This window comes from Heliangelus exortis, chromosome 1, assembly GCF_036169615.1.
Source record: "Heliangelus exortis chromosome 1, bHelExo1.hap1, whole genome shotgun sequence".
NCBI lineage: Eukaryota > Metazoa > Chordata > Aves > Apodiformes > Trochilidae > Heliangelus > Heliangelus exortis.
Window position 1 is genome coordinate 60,968,119 of NC_092422.1, and position 25,310 is coordinate 60,993,428.

A 25,310-nucleotide genomic window follows, 5' to 3' on the forward strand; every position below is an offset into this window, starting at 1 on the left:
ATTAAAAGGTGCAATTAAAACCACGTGTATTTTTTTACTTCTTTATTAGACAATAGTCTTCACTGCTATTGCAAAACTTCACAGAGTGTTATCAAATTAGTTTAGTTCTTTAGTGTTGTTTTATCACAATCTGAAGGAGATAGACCTGCAGGCTTCCTGTTCCTTTGTTGAATATGGAAGGTACACCAAGGGAAGACAGCAGAGAGAGGCTTAATTCTCAACATTGGTAATTTGTGTGCTCATGTGTCCAAGTATAAAAAAGTTACCTTGAGGTCATGGGTTTTATGTAAACAAGAAGGTATTTTCAAGAAAAGTACCAGTGCAAGCTGTTAATAGGCTATGGAGCTCTTTAAATATTTAAACTTTGCCTCTTGAAGATTCTGGAAATTTTGATGAAGCCTTTTGCTTCAACAGTGATGGCCAGGTGGTTGGAATAGAAGTGTTTCCTAGTGATCTGGAGGTGAACAGTGTTTTGGTGTCTATGGATTTTGTAGAGTTTAGAGTTACTAAAGAGAGAGCTGGCCAAAAGGATCAGTGAGTTTTTCAGTCATTGCATCTCTGTTGTGGTTGGGGAGTAGTTCAGTGGGAACTCAGATGGGCTTTTACAAGCCTCCTGCCCACATGGCCAATTTCATTCTGTTAGAATGTTGTCATAATATTACAGGAAAAATACTCTTTTGAGTAAGTGAAGTCAGCTTATTGAGGATTCACGTAGACATTGCATGATGCGTGAAAGTTTCTTGGGAGTAAACACAAGAATCAGCAAGCCAAGTGAACTTTGGTAGATTATTTGCTTCATATTTTGCTGATAGTGTGTCCTTTCCTGGGATCCATTAAAAAATTCCGATTTATCTCTGAGTGCAGTATCCACAGCACTTACCTGATCAGACAACACTTCTAGCAGTTGGTATTTATAATACTGCATCTGTCTGGAGATAATTGCTAGTATGGGTGGCATTTCAGCTGAGATTGGGTACTCTGGCACTTTCGTTCAAGTGTCTTCATCCTGTTGTGCATGAATTATCTACTTCCTCAGTTCTCTGAAGTGACTAAGCCCCAGGCTTTCATATGCAGGAGAAGGAATTCTGTTAATTATAGTGTTGACATTGGTTCAGTCTGCTGTGTGGTTTTTTAGATTAATTGAATGTGGTAGACTAACTAAAGCATAAAAAAAAAGAAAAGAAAAAATACCATTTACATATGGGACATGAAATGTTTTGAGTCTGTCTGCAGACAGCAGAAATGAACCCATCTAGCAAATACACAAACTTTTAAGTGCTTCCAGTAGAGGAAATTACCAGTAGTATTTGTGCCTTTTAGTAGATGCTGAAGTTACCAACCATATTGGCACTACTAAGTAATTAAGTATTTTTATTAATGATGTTTTATTAAAGAATGTCTGCTTAAGCCCCAGGTGCTGGTTCTTCACTTCTGATATGGAAATGATTCACATACAGTATATGGTTTTGTAGATTAATATGTCATTGTGATTTGCAGGAAGTCATATTTAGAAATTAAGTAAATTGACCTTGTTTTATAAGTGATTACAGGAAGGTTATACATAGAGCTTCAGTGGTAAATAATCTTTTTTTTTTTTTTTTTTTTAATGTAGCCTCAAATAATGATAAAATTAATCTATATAGTTGTTTTCTTTTCCAGGGGAAATTCAGCTCCTTTTCCAAGTAGTTCTTTATCTAATACCTGTGGAGGTGCTATGTTAAGAAAGCTAATGTAGATTTATCATATAAACTACTTGCATATTTGAAGTAATTGGAAACTTCTTTCTGGAAAAAATTGGCTTGTGCTTTATTGTTTTCTTTCCTTGAATATAGCATAGAAGAGTGCTGTAAGCAGTGCTGGGTGGAGTTTTTTGGGTTTTGTTGTTTTGGTTTTTTTTTCCAAAAGGGAGATTAGTAAGAAGGCACATCGTGAGCATCGAGTTTGTCTTCTCTGGAATACTGGAAATAGTAGCAGTAGGGGATTTCCTTGGTCCTCAGTTGAAATAGGTTAATTTTGTTAACAGAAAATTTTTGTTGGTCACAACAAAAAGACAAAACCCTTGGAATATTTGGCAAAGGCAGTTCTGCAGAGGGGGCACTTCTACCTCAGTTACTTCCCCTCTTCTTTCCATGTTCACAGCATTCTGACAGAAACACATTGTTCCCTTCTGTCTGCTCTGGGATAGTGGGAGTCCTGAGCTTTTTGTTGTTGGTTTTTTTTTCAAAGTGGTCTTCTCCTACATCATTTTTCTCCTTTAATATTTGTCAAGGAACTGAATCCCATGCTGAATATGCTACAAGGAAGCCCAGGTAAACCCAAAAGAATACTAGATAGCCAGACTGAATGATTCTTCTTTTAACTGGTACTTAAAATATCTTCGACACACTGATGACCCTGAATTTTTAAGAAGAAAAAACAAGTGTGAGAATATAAGAAGTGGACATTCAAGCTTTCATGGAAGAGAACACGTAGTTAACTTTTTTTCCCTTTTCAGTTTTTGATGGCTTTCTATTTGTCTTTATCTTTCCTGCTTGATGGGTTTTGTTGTCGGGTTGGTTTTTTTGTTTGTTTAGGTGGTTTGTTGGTCTTTTTTTGTTTGGGTGGTTTTTGGTTGTTTTGGGGAGTTTTGTTTGTTTTTAGAAAACAACGTCTACTCATCTGGCTTTTTAATAGTGGATGGAGAGGAGTGTGCAGGATAAATGCTTAGACTTTTGACTAAAGCACTAAGGGAAAGAACTTCAGGCATCTGCATCCTTTTCCACACTGCATTTTTGTCATTGGAGCACATCCTGCATTCATTATAGACTCCTGCTTGACAATTTCACTGTGTCCTTTTGTTATTTGGTTAGGTGTTTGTAGCTGAGGAATGCAGATGATGGCTGAATCACTTTCAAAATCTGAATTTGATCACGTAGTCGTTAGTCATACAGTAGAGCTCATGCCACACAGGGGGGGTACAAGTGTCTTCATTCTTTGAGAGCAGTGATGTGTCATGTATTTGTGTGTTCTTGAAAACAATTTACAAAGTGCAGGGAAAACAATTGCTTCCATATGTCTGTCTGGATGGATCACAAAACTTGCACTTACCGTAGCAATGTTGACTTCTTCAGTAGTGAATTAGTAAATTGTTTGTTTGTTTACTGTTAAAGACTGAGGTGCAGAAAGAGAAAAAAAACCCAATGTTCCTCACTCCTACATCTGTAACTGAAGAGGAGTACGAATTTGTAAATATTTCTGGGGGGTTTTTTTGGTTTTTTTTTTCTTTTTTTTTCCTTCAGTAAAACATAATGTACCAAGGCAGTCAAATGCTGGATGTCAGAGCTTATAGCTGAAAACTGAATGATAGGATGTGGGCTATAGGTGCCTTAAAACACAAAAGGAATAATTTTGGATTTAGAGATCTTCAAAGTCTTGCTTTCATCAGACAATATTCTTGCTTGATGGCTTCCTTCCATCCATCCATCTATGAAGGGTAAAAGAATAGTGCTTATGTGTAGAACACTATCATGTCTTACATTTAAACCAGACAAAAGCTGGGTTTCACATTTCTGGTAGTACAAATCTTCCACAAAAATAACCTGGCGTTTTGTTATTTCTTTTCTGAGAAATGAGAATGACAGAGAATCCTCTTCTTACCTTTTTGCTTCTTTTGAGGCTTTGCACAAAAAAGGGCACAATCCAATTTGTGGGGGAAAAAAAAACTATACTGCAAAACTGGATGTCAATTGTTAGCTGAACCTCTAGCCTGACAGTGATTGAAATGTGTCGAGCATCTCTCTTGACATTTTAAATTCTGTAAATAATTGGATAAAAATGTTGAAGCATGGAAATGGAGTTGTTTCCCCTGGGATAAGCAAAGATCTGAAAGCTACTGTTCTTCTGTCTTCATGTTTGTAGACTTTGTCTGGTGTTTCTGTAAAAAGAAAAAGAAATTTATACCAACTGTCCTAACGCAGATAACTGGAGGAGCAGGGTTTGTGGGTTCTCATCTTACTGACAAACTAATGATGGATGGCCATGAGGTTACAGTTGTGGACAACTTCTTTACGGGCAGGAAAAGAAATGTGGAGCACTGGATTGGTCATGAGAACTTCGAACTGATAAATCACGATGTCGTTGAGCCCCTGTACATTGAAGGTGAGTACTCTCTCTGCTGTGGTATCTGCACTTTGTTGTGTTATAGCCTTGGAAGTATGTATCTCTGTAAAGAATTTCATTACTTAACTGATTTCCAGACTAATCTAATTCTGGTATGCTTTGTTTATTATTAGTCTAAGTTCTGTGACCAGTGTGGAGTGAAAGGTTCAGTGTGCTTTTATCTTTGAAACCAGTTCTTCATTTCTGAGTGTCCAAGAGTAAAGAAATCCGTAATAGAAACTTCCTGATGTGACTGATTCTGTGAGAAGGCAAGATGGCAATGGGCTCAGTATGTCTGTCCCATCCATTGTCTCATGTCCCTTTGTGCCTGCAATGGCTGACAAAGCACCCAGAATCTGTGGCCTAAATGAGTCACAAACTGAGAAGTTGAATTGCGAGCTTGAGTCATGCTGGATGGCACATCCTGTAACTGTGTATGGGCAGGTGAGAGGAGAATATGCTACTTCAGAGGGCAAGTGCTCACTTTCTTCAATTGTCTCATGTATCTTCTATGGAAAACATTCCTCCCACTTTAGGCACAAGCATTCTGCAGCATGTAGAATAGGAAAATGGCAGCACTAAATTTCCCAAGTTTCAACAAACAATGACAAAAAACCCTAAAGAAAGAAACAAAAGAACAGCCTGCTTTGAAGCAGTAACCTTAAGCAATTATGCCATATTGTAAGACAGCATTAACATAGCCATATTTGAGAGATCTGTGTATTTATAGACTTCAGGAATGTCTAAGCATATGGTGAATCAATTAAAACATTACTCAGATTACACTGCACTTCTCCTGGGTTTGCTCCATCCCTTTGAAACTCTGTATGTGGCAATGTAATTGTTTAATGTCTTTAAACAAAAATCTGTTGTTTTGCTTTTTATTCTTGCTGAATTCTAGTGAATGTACTTCGAGAGAAAATCTCCAGCAATTACATCTCTTTTGTTCTTACTTGTGATGAATTTCTGATTACTGAAATAATCCTGCAGACGTGCATTCGTGCTCTGTTCTGACAATGCACTGCTTCAGTTAGTGTCTGCTGTTATACTTCAAACTTTTACTTCCACTGACAGTATGGTGGAACTGAGATCTTATTAACTGATTAAGGTGCTGGTTGCTTACACCTCACTGAGTTTAGTTTGTCAGCTTTCCTAATATTTCCCCTGCATTAGCTTCTTCATTGCACATTGATTACACTTGAGACCTCAGAGAATTGTCATAGTTGCTAATACTGTTGCTCAATTACTTGCCACAGATGAATGGGAATTCTGAGATTCTTCAGCTGCCTTTCCCATCTTCTGTGTAATTAAGTCACCAATTCCCCATTTTGTACTGATAACAAATGGGAATATGTTGTTCAGTGGGCAGTTTAATGAATGTCTTCTCCAACAGCATAAATTAAAGCTGATATGGCTCAGTGTTAAAATAAAACTAACTTTGATATACCGGTGTATGAAGATTGTTAAATTTTACTTCAGTGCAGGGTTTCTATTGCAACACAGGAAAATGGAAAAAAGACACAGTGGGAGATAGTTATTGTAACAAATTAACAAGTTGATATATGGGTCAATACTTCTTTTCTTAGTCCTAGTTTCTTCATTGTCTTTTTAAATAGAAATTAGAATGACTGTGAAGTCAGGACAAAAGAAGATTTGAATCTAAAGAATTGCTGTTTATTTGCTATCCTGTTTAATCAAGGTCATGTAAGGATACTTGACACTTAAATTCCAGAGAGACTAATCAGTACTTTATTTCTGAATACAACCTCATTTCTGATCTAGAAAGAACAGTGTTTGCACTTTTGATATGGAAAGTGAGTTTAGTCTCAAGGTGCTTAGCTTTCATTAAATCTCTTGATGTATTTTTTGTTTTTTATGGATAGGCGTCACTGTGAAGCTAAAATGGGTTCTATCTGAATCATTGTCTTTGATCCATGACATGAAGTGACACTTGGCCTCCTTGGATCTTGGTCTGTGTTGACCAGAAATAGTAATAATTCATATAAAGACACTTTATTTCTCAGGCCTGGGATACCTGTAGTTAACTGTGGAGCTGAATTACTTTCATGGAGTGTCAGGTTAGAAGGGACCTCAAGGCTCATCTGGTTCATCCCTTCTAATTCTATAGTTTATATGAGATGTAAGTTTATATGAGACTTTCATCTCCTCCACTAGGATTTCCTTTACTTTAGCATTTGAAGATGTCAGTAAAAAACTCACAGGAACACATTTCACCTAGGCTTTTTCAAGCAGAAAAGCAAAGACAGAAAATAGTAAAGAAGAAAAGTCAGAAAAGAAAAATTTCCAGATCCTGCCTAATGGTTTGTTTTTCTGGGTTTTTTTGTTGTTGGTTTGGTTTTGGGTTCTTTTTTATGATTGACTTCTGTGTGTCCTGGTTTGAAAGGACCAGGATAGAAAAGCCCAAGACACTGTTTTAAGATACTTGGGATTTTTAAAGGTATTTTCATTGTGCCTAACCTTTATGTTTTAATCCACTAATGAACAGGGCTGTTTTGGTACAGGAAGACAATTTTCTTTTCTGAAGGGTGGTACAGAAAGAAAACAATCTCTTATTCCTTTCTGTATTATTTGGAAAAAATTACAGAAATTCTCATTCACTTTCTGCCAGGGATTTTCTACATTCTTGAAGGTTACAAGTACCCTATTAGTTGAGAGCTCTGTGGCTCACATCCCTGCAAACCTTAGTGTAAAAACAGAGAGACTATTATTAGTTGGAGAAAAAATGAGAGTGAATGCTCCATCTGGTGTTACTGTGATGTACCTACTGCATGATAATTGCATTTAAAACTACCAACTGAAATTTTTTATTAAATAAATGTAGAACAGATGTACTTAGTTTGCATAGGGACTTGAGATTTCATGCTGTGTTGTTTATGCCCACCTTTGCACTAGAGTAGACTGTGCACTTGTAGCAGGGAAAAAATTGTTGTTTCTGAACACTTAAGCCACTGAAGCCTGCATTTCTGGTGTGAATTGTTACACATATATAGAGTTTAAAACAAACAAACAAACAAAATCCCACAAAACCAAACAATAATAAAGAAAAAAAATTTAAAAAACTCCAAAAAACTCTAAAAAACCACAAAAAAACAAAGCCAAAAGCCCCGCACTGTATACCCCACCTAACTCCAAAAATAGACACACAACCAACAGAAGCCAATTTCAAGATGATGTTGTAAGATCTAAGTCATATCACAAACTTCACTCCTAAAAAAGCCAATAATGCCTCTCAGTCTTTAGGTGTGGTTGTCAGCTGCCATGAAGTGCACACAACTTCTTGTCCATGGTAGCAACAGCAGCTGAATAAAACTGGAAGAAAACATTAGATAGGCATGCACAGCCCCTGTCCTTCTACCACTAGCATTTCTTCTTCCTATTTCTTCAGGAAACACTGGAAGCCTTAAAATAAAAGTCTTTTATGAGAGGTTATATGCACATTCCCTTTACCTCCAGACATACCTTATATCTGAAAGATGTCCTCCTCAGCTGACCCATTTCATAGTTTACATATTTAGGCCTTTGGTTTCTTTTTGGTTGGTTGTGAGTTTTTTGGTTTGTTTTCTGTTTTTATCACAAATTTCACAAATTGGAAAGAAAACCAGGTCTGAAATACCACAGATTTTCTGTGCTTTATCAACAGGGATTCAGTTGAACTGATTTAATTTCCCTAATCATAAATGCACACTATATTTTGAATACTTAATATCAAAATAAAGATCCTCTTGCCTTGTAAAGTTGTTTTCAGTTGTCCTCAAGGGTTATGCTTTTTAGAGATTTTTCTTTTCTAGCTTAATTAGTGCTTTTGAACTTCGGTTTTGAGACATAGGAGCAAAGTTGCATAGTAGGTATTTTGCTGATTGTCACCAATGTATCCCTGCTTAAACAGGAACTCTTGCTAAAATGTTTATACAATACTTCTAAAATTGTAGTCTGTGGCAGCTATATATAAGTTAATTTTTTTGGTCAGAGTAGTGAAGAGTAAGTGGTAGGAGTGATAGGTAAGAAACAAGTATATCACTTGCTTCCTGAGAGAAATTGAAATTATTGATGTGAAAATCAGTGTAGATGTGAAGATTTTATGTAAATAAGCTGATTTTTTTTCTGTTTACTTATTACTATTATTTTTTATTCCAACAATGTAGCTTCTGGCAAAACATTTCTTAAATGCCAGCTCTGTTTTCTGTGACTGCTGTGAATGCAAAGGTAGTTAAGTTGGGTTTGATATTGGAGTCTTCTGACTTTCAGTGGAGAGCTTTAAAAATCAGAATAAAAATACATGTTGCAAGTTAGAACTGCTGCAAGCACATGACAAGGATATTGGCTTTCAGAGTTCTCAGAAGGTGTGAAGTTGTTAGTAACATGTACATAAGTATACAAACCAACATTATTTATAGACCTTTAATAAATCATTGACTTGACAGAGACCAGAAACACTTTTATTCTTAAGGACTTTGCTGGCTTGTGGGTCTGAGTTGACTCTAAGACTAAAACCAGCAGTCTCAGAAAAAGCCTTCTTGAGAGTAGCAGCCTTCCAGAAATCAGGATTTTACATTTTGCTGAACACTGTTCTACAGTATCCCAGAACTGTACCATCTCCAAGTGGACTGGGCCCAGTCCTATTCAACATCTTCACTGACGACCTGGATGAGGGGATTGAGTGTACCCTTAGTAAATTCACAGATGACACCAAATTGAGGGGGAGCATTGATCTCCCAGAGGGCACAGATGCTATAGAGGGACCTGGACAAACAGGGTCTGTGGGCCAAGGCCAATTGGTATGAAGTTCACCAAGACCAAGTGCAGGGTCCTACACTTTGGCCATGATAACCCTTGCAGCACTACAGACTGGGGGAAAAGTGGCTGTAGAGCAGCCAGGCAGAGATGGACCCGGGAGTACTGGTTCAGAGTTGGTTGAACATGAGCCAGCAGTGTGCCCAGGTGGCCTGGAAAGCCAATGGCATCCTGGCTTGCCTCAGGAATAGTGTGGCCAGCAGGTCCAGGGATGTGATTTTTTTCCCCTGTACGCTGCACTCGTGAGGCCACAGCTTGAGTACTACGTCCAGTTCTGGGCCCTTCAGTTCAGGAAGGATATTGAGGTGCTGGAGCAGGTCCAGAGGAGAGCAAGGGGGCTGTGAAGGGACTAGGGGGGAATTGTCTTAGAAGGAGAGGCTGAGGAAGCTGGAGTTGTTGAGCCTGGAGAAAAGGAGACTCAGAGGGGACCTTATGACTCCCTGGAAGAACCTGAAGGGAGGCTGTAGTCAAGGGGGGGTCAGACTCTTCTCTCAGGCAATGGGTGACAGAACAAGAGGACACAGACTGAAGCTGCACCAGGGGAAGTTTAGGTTGGATATCAGGAAGCACGTCCTTGTGGAGAGGATGATCAAGTACTGGAATGGACTGCCCAGGGAAGTGGTGGTTACTGTCCCTGGAGATGTTTAAGGAAAGGCTGGATGTGGCACTTAGCACCATGGTCTAGCTGATGTGCTGGTGCTAGATCACAGGCTGGACTCGGAGGTCTTTTCCAGCCTCAGTAATTCTCTGGTTCTGTGAAATTCTACTTAATTTTTATTTGTCCAAAGCCAAGTGCAGTGATGCCTGAGTCTCTGGTGAAGCTCTAAAACTGTTCCAGTACAAACATTGTAAACCTTTATAAAGTTATTCTAGTTTGTCTTACATTATGGTCAGCATTAGCATCATATGATTAGGAGAATGAATTTGTGTATGTAGTCCTTTGTAGTTCAGTGCAATAGTATTTTGTTTTAGCCTGGATCTGAGGCTAAACTGAAGCAGTTTGTTCTTTTGCCTGATGACCCCTCCTTAGCTGAGAAATTGAACTGGGAAGAATAGAGAAGCCCCATGGGTTGGATAAATGGATTTCATGTAATAACAAAACTATTACAAACACCAACATAAAATGTATGAGCTTATATTCACCCTCGTTCTCAGGAGCATCAGGAAGCATCTGTCCACCTTGCTCCAGCATATCTCCCCTTTTGTAATGACCATGATGCAAGTTGTATGGGACACATCTATCAGTCAGCTCCCAGCTGTCTCAGGGCTATTAGTGGCCTGCTCTCCATAGCTGGCATATGGTCTGTCCCTGTGATGCCGCGACAAATAAAAATGTCTCATTTCACCTACAGTAATGGAGTTGGCATAGCTGTTGTTTACAAGAAAAATCTGTTTGTTGAAGCTGTAGAAATGTGTATGCTTCTGATCAAAGCTTTTCTGCTTAGTACTTTCAGACTAGCAAGTACTGTGATGGATGCAGGTGCTTAGTAGGGTTAGTGACCCCTTTAGTCCTTCCTAGTACCGTGACACATGTGGAAGGCAGAAACTGCAGATGAAGGTCATTCCTTCAGAGTAATGAATGTCATTTTCTATCATAGGAAAGGTCGATTCTACCCTTACAATTCACTTAGGAAGCATGCAGAGCATGGACAGTGATACTGCTGGGAAATAAAGATAACTGATACAAAGGAGGGTGATTTTACTGCAATATTTTGTGAAAGTGAGTGGTTATATTGATGTTATGTGTTTAGCATTAAGGAGACCATATGTTTGTGTCTGGTTTTAAGTGTTAACAGAATCTGTGTATACAAAATGGAGGGGAGGGGGGGTGAGCTATTCCAACCAACAAATTTTAGTTGTGTTGACCTCACAGCATGTTTCTAAAACTTTATTTATGGATTTCTATATTTGCCAGTGGGTACATTATGGCTTGAACGTTTATGCTAGTTTCTATGTTTGTAGCATTTTGAAACAGATTTAGTGTTTTTTCTTTTCTCCAGCAAAATTGTAACATGAATTTTTTTTTTAATGTTTCTTTATCACTAGCCTGTCATTCTGTGCTGGGTAAACTACTACTTGCCCCTGTGCTCACAGTGGCTTACACAGTTGTAGCCCCTGATAGGAGTTAAATACAAAACTTGCAGACTTTTATTGTTGCCATTTGTTCTTTTATGATCCTTACCTACCTACATAAAGATTTCCACAACCATTCACACAGTCATTTTCAATTAATGGCACCATGGCTTAATTACAAAGCTAGCTAAAAGCTTCTTAGCAGGCACTATTAAATGTTGTAAAACTTTTTTCTTTATCTTACATGAAAGGAAGAGATATAGAGGTCAATTTCAAGATGCTTTTGTTGGTGTCCTCCAGCAGGTGCTGTTGCAGTCACCCAAACAGTTGATCCTCTAGGAGAGCTTTCCACAGTTCTGGATTGAGGAGAATTGCCTGCTATATTCAATGACTGATGAGCACAGAGGGTTATCAGCCAAGCTAGGTAGATGGCTTTGTCTGCATGTCTGAGCTGGCCCGATGAAATTCCAAGACAAAAAAATTCTGGTTTTTTAGATCCAGTAGTTGAAAGAGAGGAGGTGGGAGGAGAAGTTACTGTTCCTTTATCAACATTCTCAGCTTGATGTCTCAAATGGGACCAGTTTACGGAATAAATCTATCCACTTTTCTGAAATCCAACATACTTTAAATGTTCTGGAAGAGAAGCAATGTTTTGAACTGGTCTAAAGCTTGGTGCTCTAAAGATTCCTTCCTAGACAGAGGGGGAAAATCCTGGAGCTGCCTTGCTTCCTGATCCCTTTGATGGCCATCTGACACTTGACTCTTGCTGAGCCTTTTCATCACAGAAAATGCCTTTGTGAATATAGGAGGAAATATGTTGAGGCAGACCAGACTTAGACAGTCAAGACCAGGTATCTGGCAAGAAAAACTTTATTTCTCTCCCATCTCCTCTTCGTCACATTAAAGCAATTGCCATCTGGTAAACAAAGTGAGGAAGGAGGACCAGGGGAAGAAAAAAAAGTGTCTTCCCTTTTTACTTTTCTCTCTTCTTTCTTTTTTTCCCTCCTTTGTTTTTCTCTCCTTTAAATTTTCCATTCTTTTTTCCATCTCTCTCTCTCTCTTTTTTTTTTTTTTTTTTTTTTTTTTTTTTTGAGCACTATCCATTACACTTTTTGTTTAAAAATGAATAAAATTGACATTTGTTAGAAACCTTTGAGGGACTGCATTTTGTTTGTGTTTGTTCCTAGCTAACATATTGCCACTTGAATAATCACAGGCGTAGCAGTATTCCAATGCAGGAAAAAAAAAGGTAGTTTTTTGCCCTGTTTATCTGAATTGCCACATGCTTTTAAAGGTGGCATTCTTGTCACAGCTGCAATGTGGCTAAATTCAGCAGGTATTTAAAACAGCAAAAATAGATGGAGGTAGGGAGGCAGGAAAGTGGTCACTTCTGCTTTGACAGACTAGGACTGGGTTACTCAGGAACCACAGTGCTTTTGAAGTGACAGTTTCACTGCAAAAATTCCCCCACAGTTTGCTTAAAACTAGATTTAGAAAGGGTTGTGAAAGGATGGAAACATCATAAAATTTAGGTCATTTAGGTTCAACTTTGGGTTGGCTGCAGGTGGCTTTAGCTCTTAATTTGATAATTTTTCTGAGCCACTGTTCTTGAAATTACCAGCTACCTGCAAGCAGCTGTCAGCAGCTTCTCTTGAGCATTTCTTTGATCAGCTTCCAGTCTGCCCCTTTTGTTTGGTTTCATGACAGTACCACCCACTGGGAAGGAGATGTTTATGTTCAGAGGCATAACTGGAAGCAGCCATGTAGTTAATCTATATTGGTGGCTCACCTGTAGGAGGCATGTCAAAGTTCAGCAGACCAATTATACTTCACCCCATGCTACATCTTTGCATTAATGCCAAAACACAGGAAATCCTGCAACATAATTTGATTAAATGTTACTCTCCTCTGAAGCTTAGGGTCAACAGAGCCCAAAATAAGGAGAAACTGTGCCACACCACACTTCCTCACACAGAACAATTAGCAATTTTCATGTTGCAGAGAGAAACCAAAAAGTCAATTGCATTAGCAATGTCTGCAGTGCTTTGAGTCAAGTCTGAGCCGGGAGCTCAATTTTTCCATCACTCGCTGTGTCAGACTGTCTTTGGATATTAAATGCATTACTACTAGAGGTTGCCATCTGTGGAAAACTCTTAATGCTGCTCTGTAGTTGATAGTGAATGGAAATACCAGTTTCTGTTGATATGAGAGAAAATAACAGAGCTGTATGCTAAATGAAATTGTGTTTCTCTGTGCTTTTTTTATGTGACAGTAAGTCCTCACCAGTGTGACACATGTGACACATATGCCACTGTTTTATCTCTAGCTTTTTGGGCTGTTTTGGGGCTGTTCAGCCTGGAGAAGAGGAGGCTCAGGGGAGACCTCATCACTCTCTAAAACTCCCTGAAAGGAGGGGGTAGCCAGGGGGGGGTTGTTCTCTTTTCCCAGGCAGCTCTCAGCAAGACAAGAGGGCACGGTCTCAAGTTGTGCCAGGGGAGGTTTAGGTTGGACATTAGAAAGAATTTCTTTACTGAGAGGGTGATCAGACATTGGAATGGGCTGCCCAGGGAAGTGGTGGATTCTCCATCTCTGGAGATATTTAAAAAGAGACTGGATGTGGCACTCAGTGCCATGGTCTGGTAACTGCAGCGGGAGTGGATCAAGGGTTGGACGTGATGATCTCTGAGGTCCCTTCCAACCCAGCCAATTCTATGATTCTGTGATTCTATGACATCATACAGGCAGCTGGTCATCTCTGCTCTAGATTAAGAGCTGTAGACCAAAGAGAGCATGTGTACATATAAAAAAATCCCATGTTTGCCATGAGTAATGCCTTTCCACCATAATACATGTTGAATATGTAATATTTTGTGGCATTTGCCTGTTCATTCTAACTGTAAAATACGACTCTGTCAAGGCAGTAAAATGTGGAGGTGATGGACTCAAGTAGATTGGCTTAGGAGTTGATCTTGTGTTTGTGGTGATCATTAATTATTCTGTGTGATGTGGTTTGACTTGAAATTATTTCTCCTTGGTTTTTTTGCTGTTGACTTTGTAAGCTTAAGCAGTGAATAGACTGTAATAATAAATTATTTTTCTGGGCTATGATCTTGCCCAGTAGACTTTAAAACAGCAATCAGTCTAAAAAAATGTGACTCTGTGTGCAAGCACAGTTAAGTAAGGATTCAGAAAGACAGTAGGTTAAATATTTTACCTTGGCAATTTACCAGTATTTTTAAAGCAACCTTATCAGAACATGAGCTTATCTTTAAAAGGCTGTGGTGTTTTAATATAGAGGCGTGTGTTTTTGAAGGCTTTTAACTACTTTAACTTTTTTCATTGCTTAAAGGATTGTTGAAAAGTGATGGGTGCCTTCCACATAGATAAATCAAGTCACTTACAAACACTCTCACCTAACTGCTCTGCTTTTTCACACTAGAGGTAGAGCAGGGAGCAAGGATTGTGTGCTTGCTTTGTCAAATGAAACGCATTCTCTAACATTTTGGTGTTCTCAGCTAGTTGAGAGTAGGTGGAAACTTAGTTTTTCATATTTTTTTCCAGCTAGTTGTACCTGATATACAGCCTGTGCTGCTTAAGCAAGTATTATATTCAAATGAAAGAGAAAATTTGGAGCAAAATTGGATTTTATTTTGTTTTTTTATTTGAAAGTCAAGGATGCTTCCACTCTGGTTTTGGTAGAAGAATTAGTTTAAAACTGGAGAAAAAAAGCTCATTGTGTCACAGATCCTGTGAAAGTTAAACACAAGATATGGCTAATGGTAATCAGTACATTGTCAAAATCGAGCTTCATTTTATATTGCTGTCATTTTCTCTTGCTTGTTAATTATAAAACAACAGAAAATAGGCAAAACAAAAATATTTTGAGTGTATCATTTGATAGTGTTCTGTTCCTCAGGCAACACAGCCTTATACCATGCAATATTGTCTTCTGTCAGAATACCAGCGAGCCTTAAATTTTCCAGGTTCCTTCAAGTTTCAGAGCTGAGTCTTCTTAAAACCCCAATACTTTCCTTCTTTAACACAACCAATTACTTTCCCTTCTTCCCTTCTAAGTCTTACATCACCTTTTGTGTACTTTTCTTGGATGATCTTGTAGAGGATTTGTTCTGTTTCTTTCTTGAGGGTTTGTTTCTTTCTTTCAATTATCCAGTAGTTGTGGCTAACTGTGATTTGTTATACATGGAATACAGAAAGACTCTTTTATATTTATTATAAGGCTATGAAAGGCTTGTAGGTTGAGCTTTCCAAATATCATATGCTGCTTGTGAAAATGAATCCAGTTTTTATTGGTTTGCTTTTATTACAATTTATCAAAAAAACCCTTTTCCCTTTTTTCCTGTAATATCTGTAACCTTTGCATCCTCACCTCATGCAACACATTTTGCAACCCTGATACACTCAAGCTGTTCTTAAATTAGGATTTGCCTGATGTTTTCATGATTACCAATGGCAATCAACCAGTATCTTGGGATTCTTTTACATTTCATGTTCAAGACAGATTCTGGTACATTGCATAGCTCTATTTCTCCAGTTCTTGAAATTTGCTGGGGTGAGCTGAGCTCTTTGAAGTTCCAAAGCACAGACACAGCAGCTTTCCTGGTGGCCTGTTACAAAATCAAAGTTGATTGAAATCCTGTGCACCTGTTTTCCTTGTATCAGATGCTATTTGTGATACCCATTTATGTCTTCTGAACTACCTTAATAGAATTGACTGCCATATACTTGTTCAGAAAAGACACTTTTATGAAAATAGATAAATAGCTGAAAATAAACAAATAAGCATGGCTGTGGGATGAGTAGACAGCAAAGCACAATTGATTTAGCTTAAGATAGAAATAAACCAAAGCAGAAGAAGCTGGAGAGGGAAGGAAATCCTGATTGATGATACACTTGGCCTTTGAATTTTGAATAAAAGCTGTTACAGCCTATATTCTCTTTTCTCTCTGTTCACTTGTGCTGGGAATAATTGTTAAATTAAGAATCTCAGAATCACACAATGGTTTGGATAGGGAGGGCCCTTAAAGACCATCTAGTGCCAACCCCCCCTGCCATAGACAGAGACACCTCCTACTAGACAAGGTTGCTCAAGGCCCCTTTAGGTTTGTTTACACTGCAATCCCAGAAATGCAGCAAATTTATTTAGTGAAGATTGGGACCTACACTGAGCAACCTGAGTGTACCCAAGATACCTTTTTTTAAATTAGCTTAGGCTTCAGTATAGTTTCAGTGATTTCAAGGCATGGTCTACTGTGTTGGTTAATTACAGTTAATAACTGGGGAGGCTGGAATCTCTTTACTGGTGAGGCTCTGGGGTTTTTTGATGAAGTATACTTGTTTGCTTGGGTTTCCCTTTGAGAAAAATATTCTGATGGTGGTAGTCACTTAAAAACTTGAGGGTAATTGAATGGTGCATATACCTCTACAGCTTCTAAAGATCTCTGAAGTATTCCTAACTGAAGTTTTAGAAGGTAAAACTGTGAACACACAGGCAGACTTCTGCATCTGTGTCAGTAGTGTTGCTGTATACAGTGCTTTACTTTTTGCTTTACTAGAAAATAAGTCTTGCTTTGGATTACAATAGGTTTGCCTACCTACATATTATTTGTAGCAAGCAAGATAGGAAGTACTGAGTTCCAGTGTTAGAAAATGCAGAAAGAAATACTTCTTACATGACCCTGATGTTTTCTTATTTTATATATTATATAGTAATATAATTACTATACTAATAATTACATAATTACAGAATAATAGTAATAATAATGCTTTCTTTCCCTTCTGCTTTTTGGTAGTGGACCAGATCTATCATCTAGCATCTCCTGCTTCTCCTCCAAATTATATGTATAATCCTATAAAAACATTAAAGACCAACACTATTGGGACACTAAACATGCTGGGTAAGTGGAAATATTTTTTTTTTTACTTAACATTGTTAGAAATAATACAGCCTCAAGAGAGTTACTGTAGGGAGAGGAGGATTGGGCTGATGAGTTGAACATTTTTAGAAGTTGATTCTTTAAGAAAAATAGGAGGGTTTTTTCCCCCCTCTTTGAAGATTTTTGTACTTTTCTTTTGGATATATCTGCAGATGAACTCTGACAATGTGTAAGCTCAGCTAGCATAGCCCAAGAACTTCATGCTTGTAACTCTCAGTAATTAACAGAAGTCATAGGAACAATTAAAAGAGTGTGGGATTTTTATAGCAAGGTTGTGTCCAATTCTTTTGGTGACTGAAACATTCCCATGTTTGCTATGAGTAACTGGTTGTTTTCACCACAGCAAATGTTGGACTAGGCGGAACAGCACTGACTCTGTAAATCCCAGACATCAAGAGCTCTGCACCTTGTGTGCATGCCTTGGCTAGCAAATTCTGCAAGAATGTTTAATGTGTAGCTTCATGCTACACATTGTAGCATGATTGTGCCTATAAAAGAAGACCTCAAGCCTTCTCTAACTTTTTCTCCCGTCTTTGAGTCATTTGGCATATTCTGTAGCTTGAATGGGGTGTCAGTGACCATAAGCATTACCGAGAGGCAAAAAATCTTCTGGGCATTAGCTCAGATGAGATTCTCACTTGAGTGATAATCCAGTGAGTACAATTCCAAGAATTAAGGCAGATTTCTTTGATTTGCCATGCTAACTTGAAGGCCAGAAAGTCATTCAGATGTAATGCAGAGTAATCTCAAGTGATGGGTAGGATCATTTGGGCTGTTTAGAGGGACATAGTAAAAGGAAAATGATTGATTTTGTCCTGTCACATTTTATTCTGTATCAATTTCTCTATGTAGTTTGTCTTTAAGTTTTGGTAATTATAATATGGTGTGGTGTATCAAGATCCGTATTTCATAACTGGAAAGGTTTATGCTCACTTGGCCTTTATTTAGAGTGTAATATAAGAAGTTCTTGGATCTTGGTCCAGTGTAATTTTTAGTCCCAGAAGCAAACACATCAGACATGTTGGTGCTGCTCTGCTGTTTCTGAAGTCTTCCACTTTGGAAGCGAGAGCTACGGATGTGATTTACAGCTAGATTTGTCCAGGGAGAGAAACTGAATTCTCTTAAAAAACATGTAAAATGGGATCACAGTAAAGCAGTTAATGTGACTGAAAGATTCTTGAACTTGGTCTAATTCTGTTCTTCTTTCCCTGTCCAAAATTTAGGATTAGCCAAACGTGTTGGAGCACGGCTGCTGCTGGCCTCTACATCAGAGGTATATGGAGGTAAGAGGGATAAAGCAGTTTCTAGAGCTCTTTAGACATGACTGTGTAAAAAGGCATTTACAAGCCATTCTGGGGGATAATTAGTAGATTTTTATCATTATCTTAGCTTGGTTCCTTTATCAGATGTATTTCTCACAGCTTAAAACACTGGCATTAGTACTTGCTTTAAATCTATAGCCAGAGTGATGGAAGGAGGCTCAGACTTTGTAACTTTCCTATGTCTCTGTTTATGGCTCTTTTTCAAAAGGGCTTGAGGGGGAACTCTCATTCAAATCCACATGCCATAATGAAAGAAAACCTGTGAAGAAAGATAATTTCAGTAGCAAATCTGCTTCTGTCTTCCCTAATTGTATTGTTACAATTTAGCAATCACCTAGTGTGTGCTGCAGGGTGCAAGAAACAAGGACATAACCTCCAAGCTAAGAAAACAGCAGTTGTGCATGCATGCCATTGTAGTGTCTCTTAAAACCTTATATTGAGCAATCTCTCTCCTCCTTCCTTTTGCTGTTACTAAGTGAAGTTGTGAGGGAATAAATGACTGATAGAACTCCTAGCTGGGTACAGCTAGAATCTTTAGTACTATCCTGAGGTGAGTGACAGACTGCGTGCCTACTGGAGGAACTTTCTGCTGTTGTGAGCTTTTGTCTGGCTGACAGTGCTGCAAGGTTGATGGAGATAAACAGGCCCAGTCACCTTCTCAACATTAGTAGTTGTGCTATAATTCAGTTTAAAAAACAAACAAGCAAACAAAAATACTTGTCTTTAACAAGATGTATAAAAGTTATACAAAGACAAAAACATATGTCAAGGAGTACACTTTTGGTGGAATAACTTCAGTCAGGAAGGTTTAAAGCAAATACCCGAGCAAGAAATCCACTAAGATGAGCCAACAGATGAACCAACAGATGAAAAAATACCCAAGTTTTGGAGCCTCCTTGCTCTGTAGCAGTCTGCTTCCTGAAGTGGAGAACTTGAAACTCCCATGATCAGGCTTTGTTGTGTCAGTGGAGAGGGTCTACTTGAATCATCCTCTGACTAAACAGACAAAGTCATTTTTCTGAAAAATAAAGGACAGAAAATTAAGTCAGAAAATGTTAGTCAACTGGTTCCAGAGCAGTTCTCAAAGCAGTGTTGTTTACAGATCTTCCAAGTGGTTCATAAGGCTGCCTCTGCTAGAAAGGAGACAGAAACTGAGGTGGCTTTCCAGACTGCAGCACCTTCTAGTGCTCTTTTAAGAATCCTATAGGCTTTTGTAGTCATGAAAAGCCTCTGCATTTGTCATTGCTCTGTGGCTGATTGGGAAGGAACTGATCTGTAGTCATGTCAGTGAGCAGCATAAAAACTGAAAGGGTTAATCAGAAAACTTGGAGCTGTGAGGATAATCAGCACAGCTTGGCAAAGTGGAGAAAGGTAACCAAGTGATGGTATTGCTTCAAGCCTATAGAGGAAACACACTGGTACCTGCACACTCAGCTTCCTAGATTTTTCTTTTTTTGGTTGGTTTATTCTGTAATCATGAAGTACATTTGTACTGGATCAAAGCAAGAGATTTTCTAACCTGATTGTGCCAGTGATAATAAAAATTCTTAGGATAAAACAAGAAACATAGCAAGTACATTTTGGTCCAGCACTCTACTTTCCTCTTTAAGAAAAACAGTATTTCTTAATTATGTTCATTTTTCTTTCATTGTTTCTTAGTTTTACAAAACTTGCAGATGATTTACATTTTTTCCAAATGCAGTAAAAAGTGCTGCCTATGTAACCTATAATATCTCCTCTGAATTACATTAGATTAGAGTCTTATGTGTTCCCTTAAGGTAGACTGTCTTTGCAGAGAAGAGCTGAATTTAATCCTCTGTTCACTCACTCCTTCAGGGGAAAGCAGATGGTGTCTGTTTTTTGCTTGTACTCAATTGTCTTACCTGAGGTCTCAGGTGTCTTACCTAGAGCCTCTCACCTGCTGTAAATGTCATTTTAAATGTTCTAGTGAATATACTTCTAAGGAATAGTGTTGAAACTTGGTATCTTTTAAATGCATAGTTCTGAGAAAAGCTGTTAAACTGTACCTAGCACCAGTGATCTCCTGATATATTCATTATATTTAGTCACCTTTTTGATAAAGGATCATTTAAGGTTTTGGTTTTTTTCCCCTTAGATCCTGAAGTTCACCCTCAAAATGAGGATTACTGGGGCCATGTGAATCCAATAGGTCCAAGAGCCTGCTATGATGAAGGAAAGAGGGTTGCAGAGACCATGTGCTATGCATACATGAAGCAGGTATTAAACTTGTATCAGATACAGTGGATTTATGTACAGTGGATTTATGAAAGGCAAATGTGGTGGCAAAAATGAAATAATGTGAATTTGTGGATAGGAGCAGAAAAGAGAATGGCTTGAGTTAAGCATTCCTGCTGGAGCTGTGAAATCTGTTTTCTTTAATCAAAAGTTTTATTGCTCCCATCTGTTGTGGGTTTTTTTAGATGAGCAGTGTACTTCAAGAAAATGGGCTCTCTTCTTCTTGACATATTATTTCTTTCAGTATTGTAAACAGTTCTTAGACCAGTCTGTGGTGATCTTAATAATTTGGGAGCCAGATAGTAACATCGCTCTAAGTTGGTCCTGTGCTTCCAAGTGCTTTGTTGAATAGGGCCAGTACTGATAAATGTGAAATGAACATAACTGAAATCAGAACATACAGGTAAAAATGAAGAAGTTCTTTAATGAGTACCCATCTAGGAACGATGTATTTTAAAACACTTCAGAAAGGCTTTAAAATTACGTGGGTGTAGATACAGACCTTGATGAAAGATACTAATACTTAGCTAAGTAGATACTAATGATAAACTAACCCAGTATCTACTCTCTATTTGCATCTGAATCTTACCTCAGTTAATTGCTGTTCAGCTATTCTCTGGGAGGCTGTGTGATTAGAAAGTGTGGGATGATATAAAAAAAATGTATCATTGTTTCTTGGTGTTAATGACCTTCATATACAAAGGTGTAAATCAATCAAAGGTACATTCTGTAGAATCATAAATCTTTAAGTAATAAAATGTTAAAGGCTTTCAAAACAAAATTAAACTTAAATGGTAAGACTGTCAGTACAGTATTTTAGTTCAGAGGTTCTATTAATTTTCTCTTGTCTCCTCTTGCCAGACAGAGGAGGCAGCAGAGATGTGTGTCTCTTTTTGTTCTCTTTAAAATCATTTAAGGTACAAATCTTGTTCAGGAAGATGTCTTCTGTACTTCACTGTAGCAAAATATCCCTTGTGGGTCTAGAAATCCATTCACAGATGAATGTTGAAGTTTTTATGAGAAGTTGTTGTGTTATAGGGTGTTGAATTTTTTGCAAGTCTGTGGTACACACTGCACTATTATTTTAGAATGGCAAGACTGTAGGTAATTTTTAAAATCATGAGCTGTATCTTAAAGCCACAGCATGAGTTATGATAATACTATCTCATAAATTTTATGTTATCTTAACAAAAGATAGTGAAGATTTGTAAGGTGGAACTGCAGTGCACACATGCATTAAGTGGAAACTCATGATGGAAATGCGTAGTAGGGGCAGCTCTCTGAGATATTTCTTGTACTTTATTATGGTCTAGTGAAGTCTGCCCAAGCTTTTACCACATTCAGGTTCATATTGGAGCACTGCAGAGCTGGGGTTTTTTTCAGAGGTTAAATAACACACTATTAGTAGAAGAAAAAACATTATCTCGTGGAAAGGTCTGACTTCTGCTATGAAAATAAAAGCTGTGCTTTTAAGATGTTTTCAAACAAGAGTAACCCAGCCCAAAGTAATTGGAATTATAGGATTTAAAGCTAAAATATTTCCATAATCTTACCAGCTACAGTAAAAGAAGAAACAGGAAAACTTATTTCTATATTGTTTTGTCATTTCTTTTGAATATTTCCATCATAGTGGAAATATTCAAAATATTTTGAATACCACCTTAAATACCTAATCATGTTTCAAAAAAATATAAAATAAAAATTAACTTCTACATTATGCTTGCTGGCAGGGCAGTTGAATTAGAGCAAACAGTTCTTGAATTTGGCCATAGACAACTCACAATTTGCAGCTGTCAGAGTTCCTCAGTAGCCTGTCCTGACCAAGAGCCTTTTGGTCCACTTTTTGGTCCACTTTTTACTGCTGGCAGTGTTGTTTTGTTCACTCCTTTTGACCCTGTAGATAAAAAATTTCTTGACTTTGTCTTCTCTTTATCACTGCTGTATTTAAACAAGCCCAGAAATGCTTCCTTATCAGAGTCCAAGTAGCACTCACCTTCTTCATCCTTTTTTTTTTTTTCATACGACCTGTGTGACTCTGCAAGCTTTAGTGGTGGCAAATGAGCTATCATTTCAAATTGCCTAAGAAGAGCTTAGATTTTCAAATAAAGAATTCCAGTGTATTCCTTTCATAAGCAAATAGGAGTCAACTGAGGTATCATAAATATTAAGTATAACCTTTAGGCAGACAATTGTTTTGCTCTGCATTATAGAATGTTCTCTAACCAGGACTGTGAAGACTCAAGATGCCAAAAAATCTGAAGTAACAGAAAAAAGCATTTTAGAGGTGACTTTTTTTTTATTAATGTGAGAGAATAACACCTGCAAAATGATTTTGCAGTTTGTCAAATATTCATTGCAATTGCAGCACGAGGCTGATTTTGTTTTACAGTAACTTGTTCTTTTCCCCTAATCTTTAATTCACAAATTGAGCTTGCTTCAGTAATCATAAAAAGCCTTGATGTAAAATGTAGGAGTAATGAAGGCTGCTGATTGAATTGCAACTGAAAAGGCATTGAATAGTGAATAACCAGATAGTTACTGGGTTATTAGATAGAAAACAAATACCTGTATTAAATTAAAGTAGTTTGCTTGAATGTCTGTTGGGAGTTTATTCTGTATTCTCTAATTGTTGCTTGTTGTTATCTGCCCTGATACATAATATAGATTATTTTTAAGTATGCAGCCCACTCTTTTGGCACTGTCACATGAAGTTTGCTTAGCAGTTTGCTCAAGAAAAGATGCAGAATTTATGTTTTTACTGGAAGAATGGAATTGAATTGTTTGTGGTTCTGGCAGCACAGGAAGAAAGAGGACGCATTGCACCTCCTCAGTTCAAAGCTCAGACAACATGCTGATGGGAAAGATGGTGGTTACTGTTGGATGTAGGAAAAGCAGAATTGTAGTGCTAAATGTTGCCATGGATCCCTTAGCATTTTAGAAGCCATGCAGGAGAGTTTCACATCCAGGAATATTACTGAGGTAAAGGTTGGAGAGGTGAGTCTTTAAGATGCTACAGGCAGTCAGCCCCCCTGGGCACTGCATGTAAGGTAAAGTTGAGATGCTGCAGCCTCTCTCCCTGCTGGCTGAGAGGGCATTGACACCCCTGACATGTCAGCACTGCAACTAGTGTCTCATCTGAATTACTATATACCAAGTCAGTGACATTCAGAAATAATATTTAAAAATCATCCACAGTTCCTTTCCTCTGCAAACTCTGAGGGGTCACACACTCAGAGTTATTTTAATATTCTCAATAAATGTGGTGGTTCCTTTCAAAATTTCAAGTAGTGTTAGTCAGTTTTATCTTGGTTAACTGCATGGCTCACAGATAGGCTTTTTACACTTGGGAAAAGAGAAACCACAGATAAAATTCCTTCCAGATAATTCAATAAAGTTGTCTTGCAAATGAGAATAATGTAGAGATTAAATTATGCTAAGCTTTTGAAACTGGCTTGGTTCAGGTACCGTTGTACAGTCCTTCTTATACTCTTGTCATTTTCTAAAACCTGCTGGTCTGCATTCTCTGTGCAGTTGGTTTAATGGATCTGCACATTTTCTAGTGAGTTGTTAGAGGCAAACCAGAGCATTCCGTATGGTTCTGTACAAATGCAGAAGTGGCATATAATTTTTCAAAGCTGTCAGTTGTTCAGTTGTTCACATTCAGTTGGAAGAAATGAGGTGAAAAGGGAAGAACACAACAGTAACTGAGGCAGTGTTATAAAAATGCAACCTGTTGCTTCACTGAGTTGTTAGTACTAGGAGCACCTCTGTAAATGAAACTTTCATTCCTTAATATCTGTTTCTAAATTGCATTATTGATTTATCTGAGTCATCAGAACTTCATAATGTGAACATAGCATGGATGTAATAGGTTTTATTTTATCAGTGGAACAATGCCTTTTCCAAATTATATGAAAATAAAGGAGGAAAAAAAAGCATATTCAGTCATAATGGTTTTGCTAATGCTCTGGTATCTCTGCTGTTAAAAATTGCAAAATAACCTTATACGATAGACAAAGTTAGAGGACTGTATATCAATGAGCATCAAAGCTCTAGACTAAAAGAATCCAGGCAATTTCTCAAGAAAAGTCTGAATACTTTCCATAGTCTCTGTGCTCTATTTCTTTTTTTTCTTTCCTGGCTGTGCTGTAAAAAATCCCATCTTCTGATTTCTCTCAGGTAGTTGGAGAGCTTAGTTCTTTTTGATATTGCTGCAAAATTGTGCAAATTGAATTTTGAAGTTTGAAGACTTAAAACTTTTTTGGGGTTTGATTCACTTCAGTAAGTTCAGTCATCATTTGAATAAGACTATATCCATTTCAGCATTCATTTTTTTATGCAAAAAGTGTGGGTTTTTCTGATGTTCTTTTCAGTTTGTTACTTCTCTTATTTTTGGCTGTACTATGCATCCTCCTCACAAAGCCACTGTTCCTCTAAAGGCATTCATTAAGGCACTTTATTTCACCTCTTAACTGTAATTGTTACAATAATTCATGAATATAACTCTGCAGAAGTCTGTTATAGAGATGACTAAAATTAAGTTGTTTGAAGTATATATAGTTTTTTGCCTGCGTGTATTTCTGACCTGTACTGGAAATTGACTGGAAACTGTGATACAGCTCTCAATAATTAGAATTATTGCACTGGTTACGTTATTTGCTGCCTCCTGCCCAGAAGCCTTGTTGTGCTGTAAGATCCTGAAGTTAAAATCCCAGCAGGATTTTCATCCTGCCTTTTTTTTTTTTAAAGGTCTAGG

At 37.8% G+C, this 25,310-nt stretch overlaps 1 protein-coding gene across 7 annotated transcripts in view; it reads left to right on the forward strand.

Annotated features, from left to right (window-relative positions):
- The window catches only part of UXS1 (UDP-glucuronate decarboxylase 1), a 64,332-nt gene that overhangs the window by 22,331 nt on the left and 16,691 nt on the right, over positions 1–25,310 (forward strand). For 3 of the 7 annotated variants that reach the window (XM_071744661.1, XM_071744641.1, XM_071744686.1), the window contains 4 exons: positions 3,957–4,137; positions 16,833–16,937; positions 18,200–18,259; positions 20,415–20,536. In XM_071744661.1, coding sequence (XP_071600762.1) covers positions 3,957–4,137; positions 16,833–16,937; positions 18,200–18,259; positions 20,415–20,536 — 468 coding nt within the window. Of the gene's footprint in view, positions 1–3,897; positions 4,138–16,832; positions 16,938–18,199; positions 18,260–20,414; positions 20,537–25,310 lie in introns of all 7 variants that reach the window. The other 4 variants (XM_071744651.1, XM_071744679.1, XM_071744670.1 and 1 more) reach the window with 2 other exon arrangements.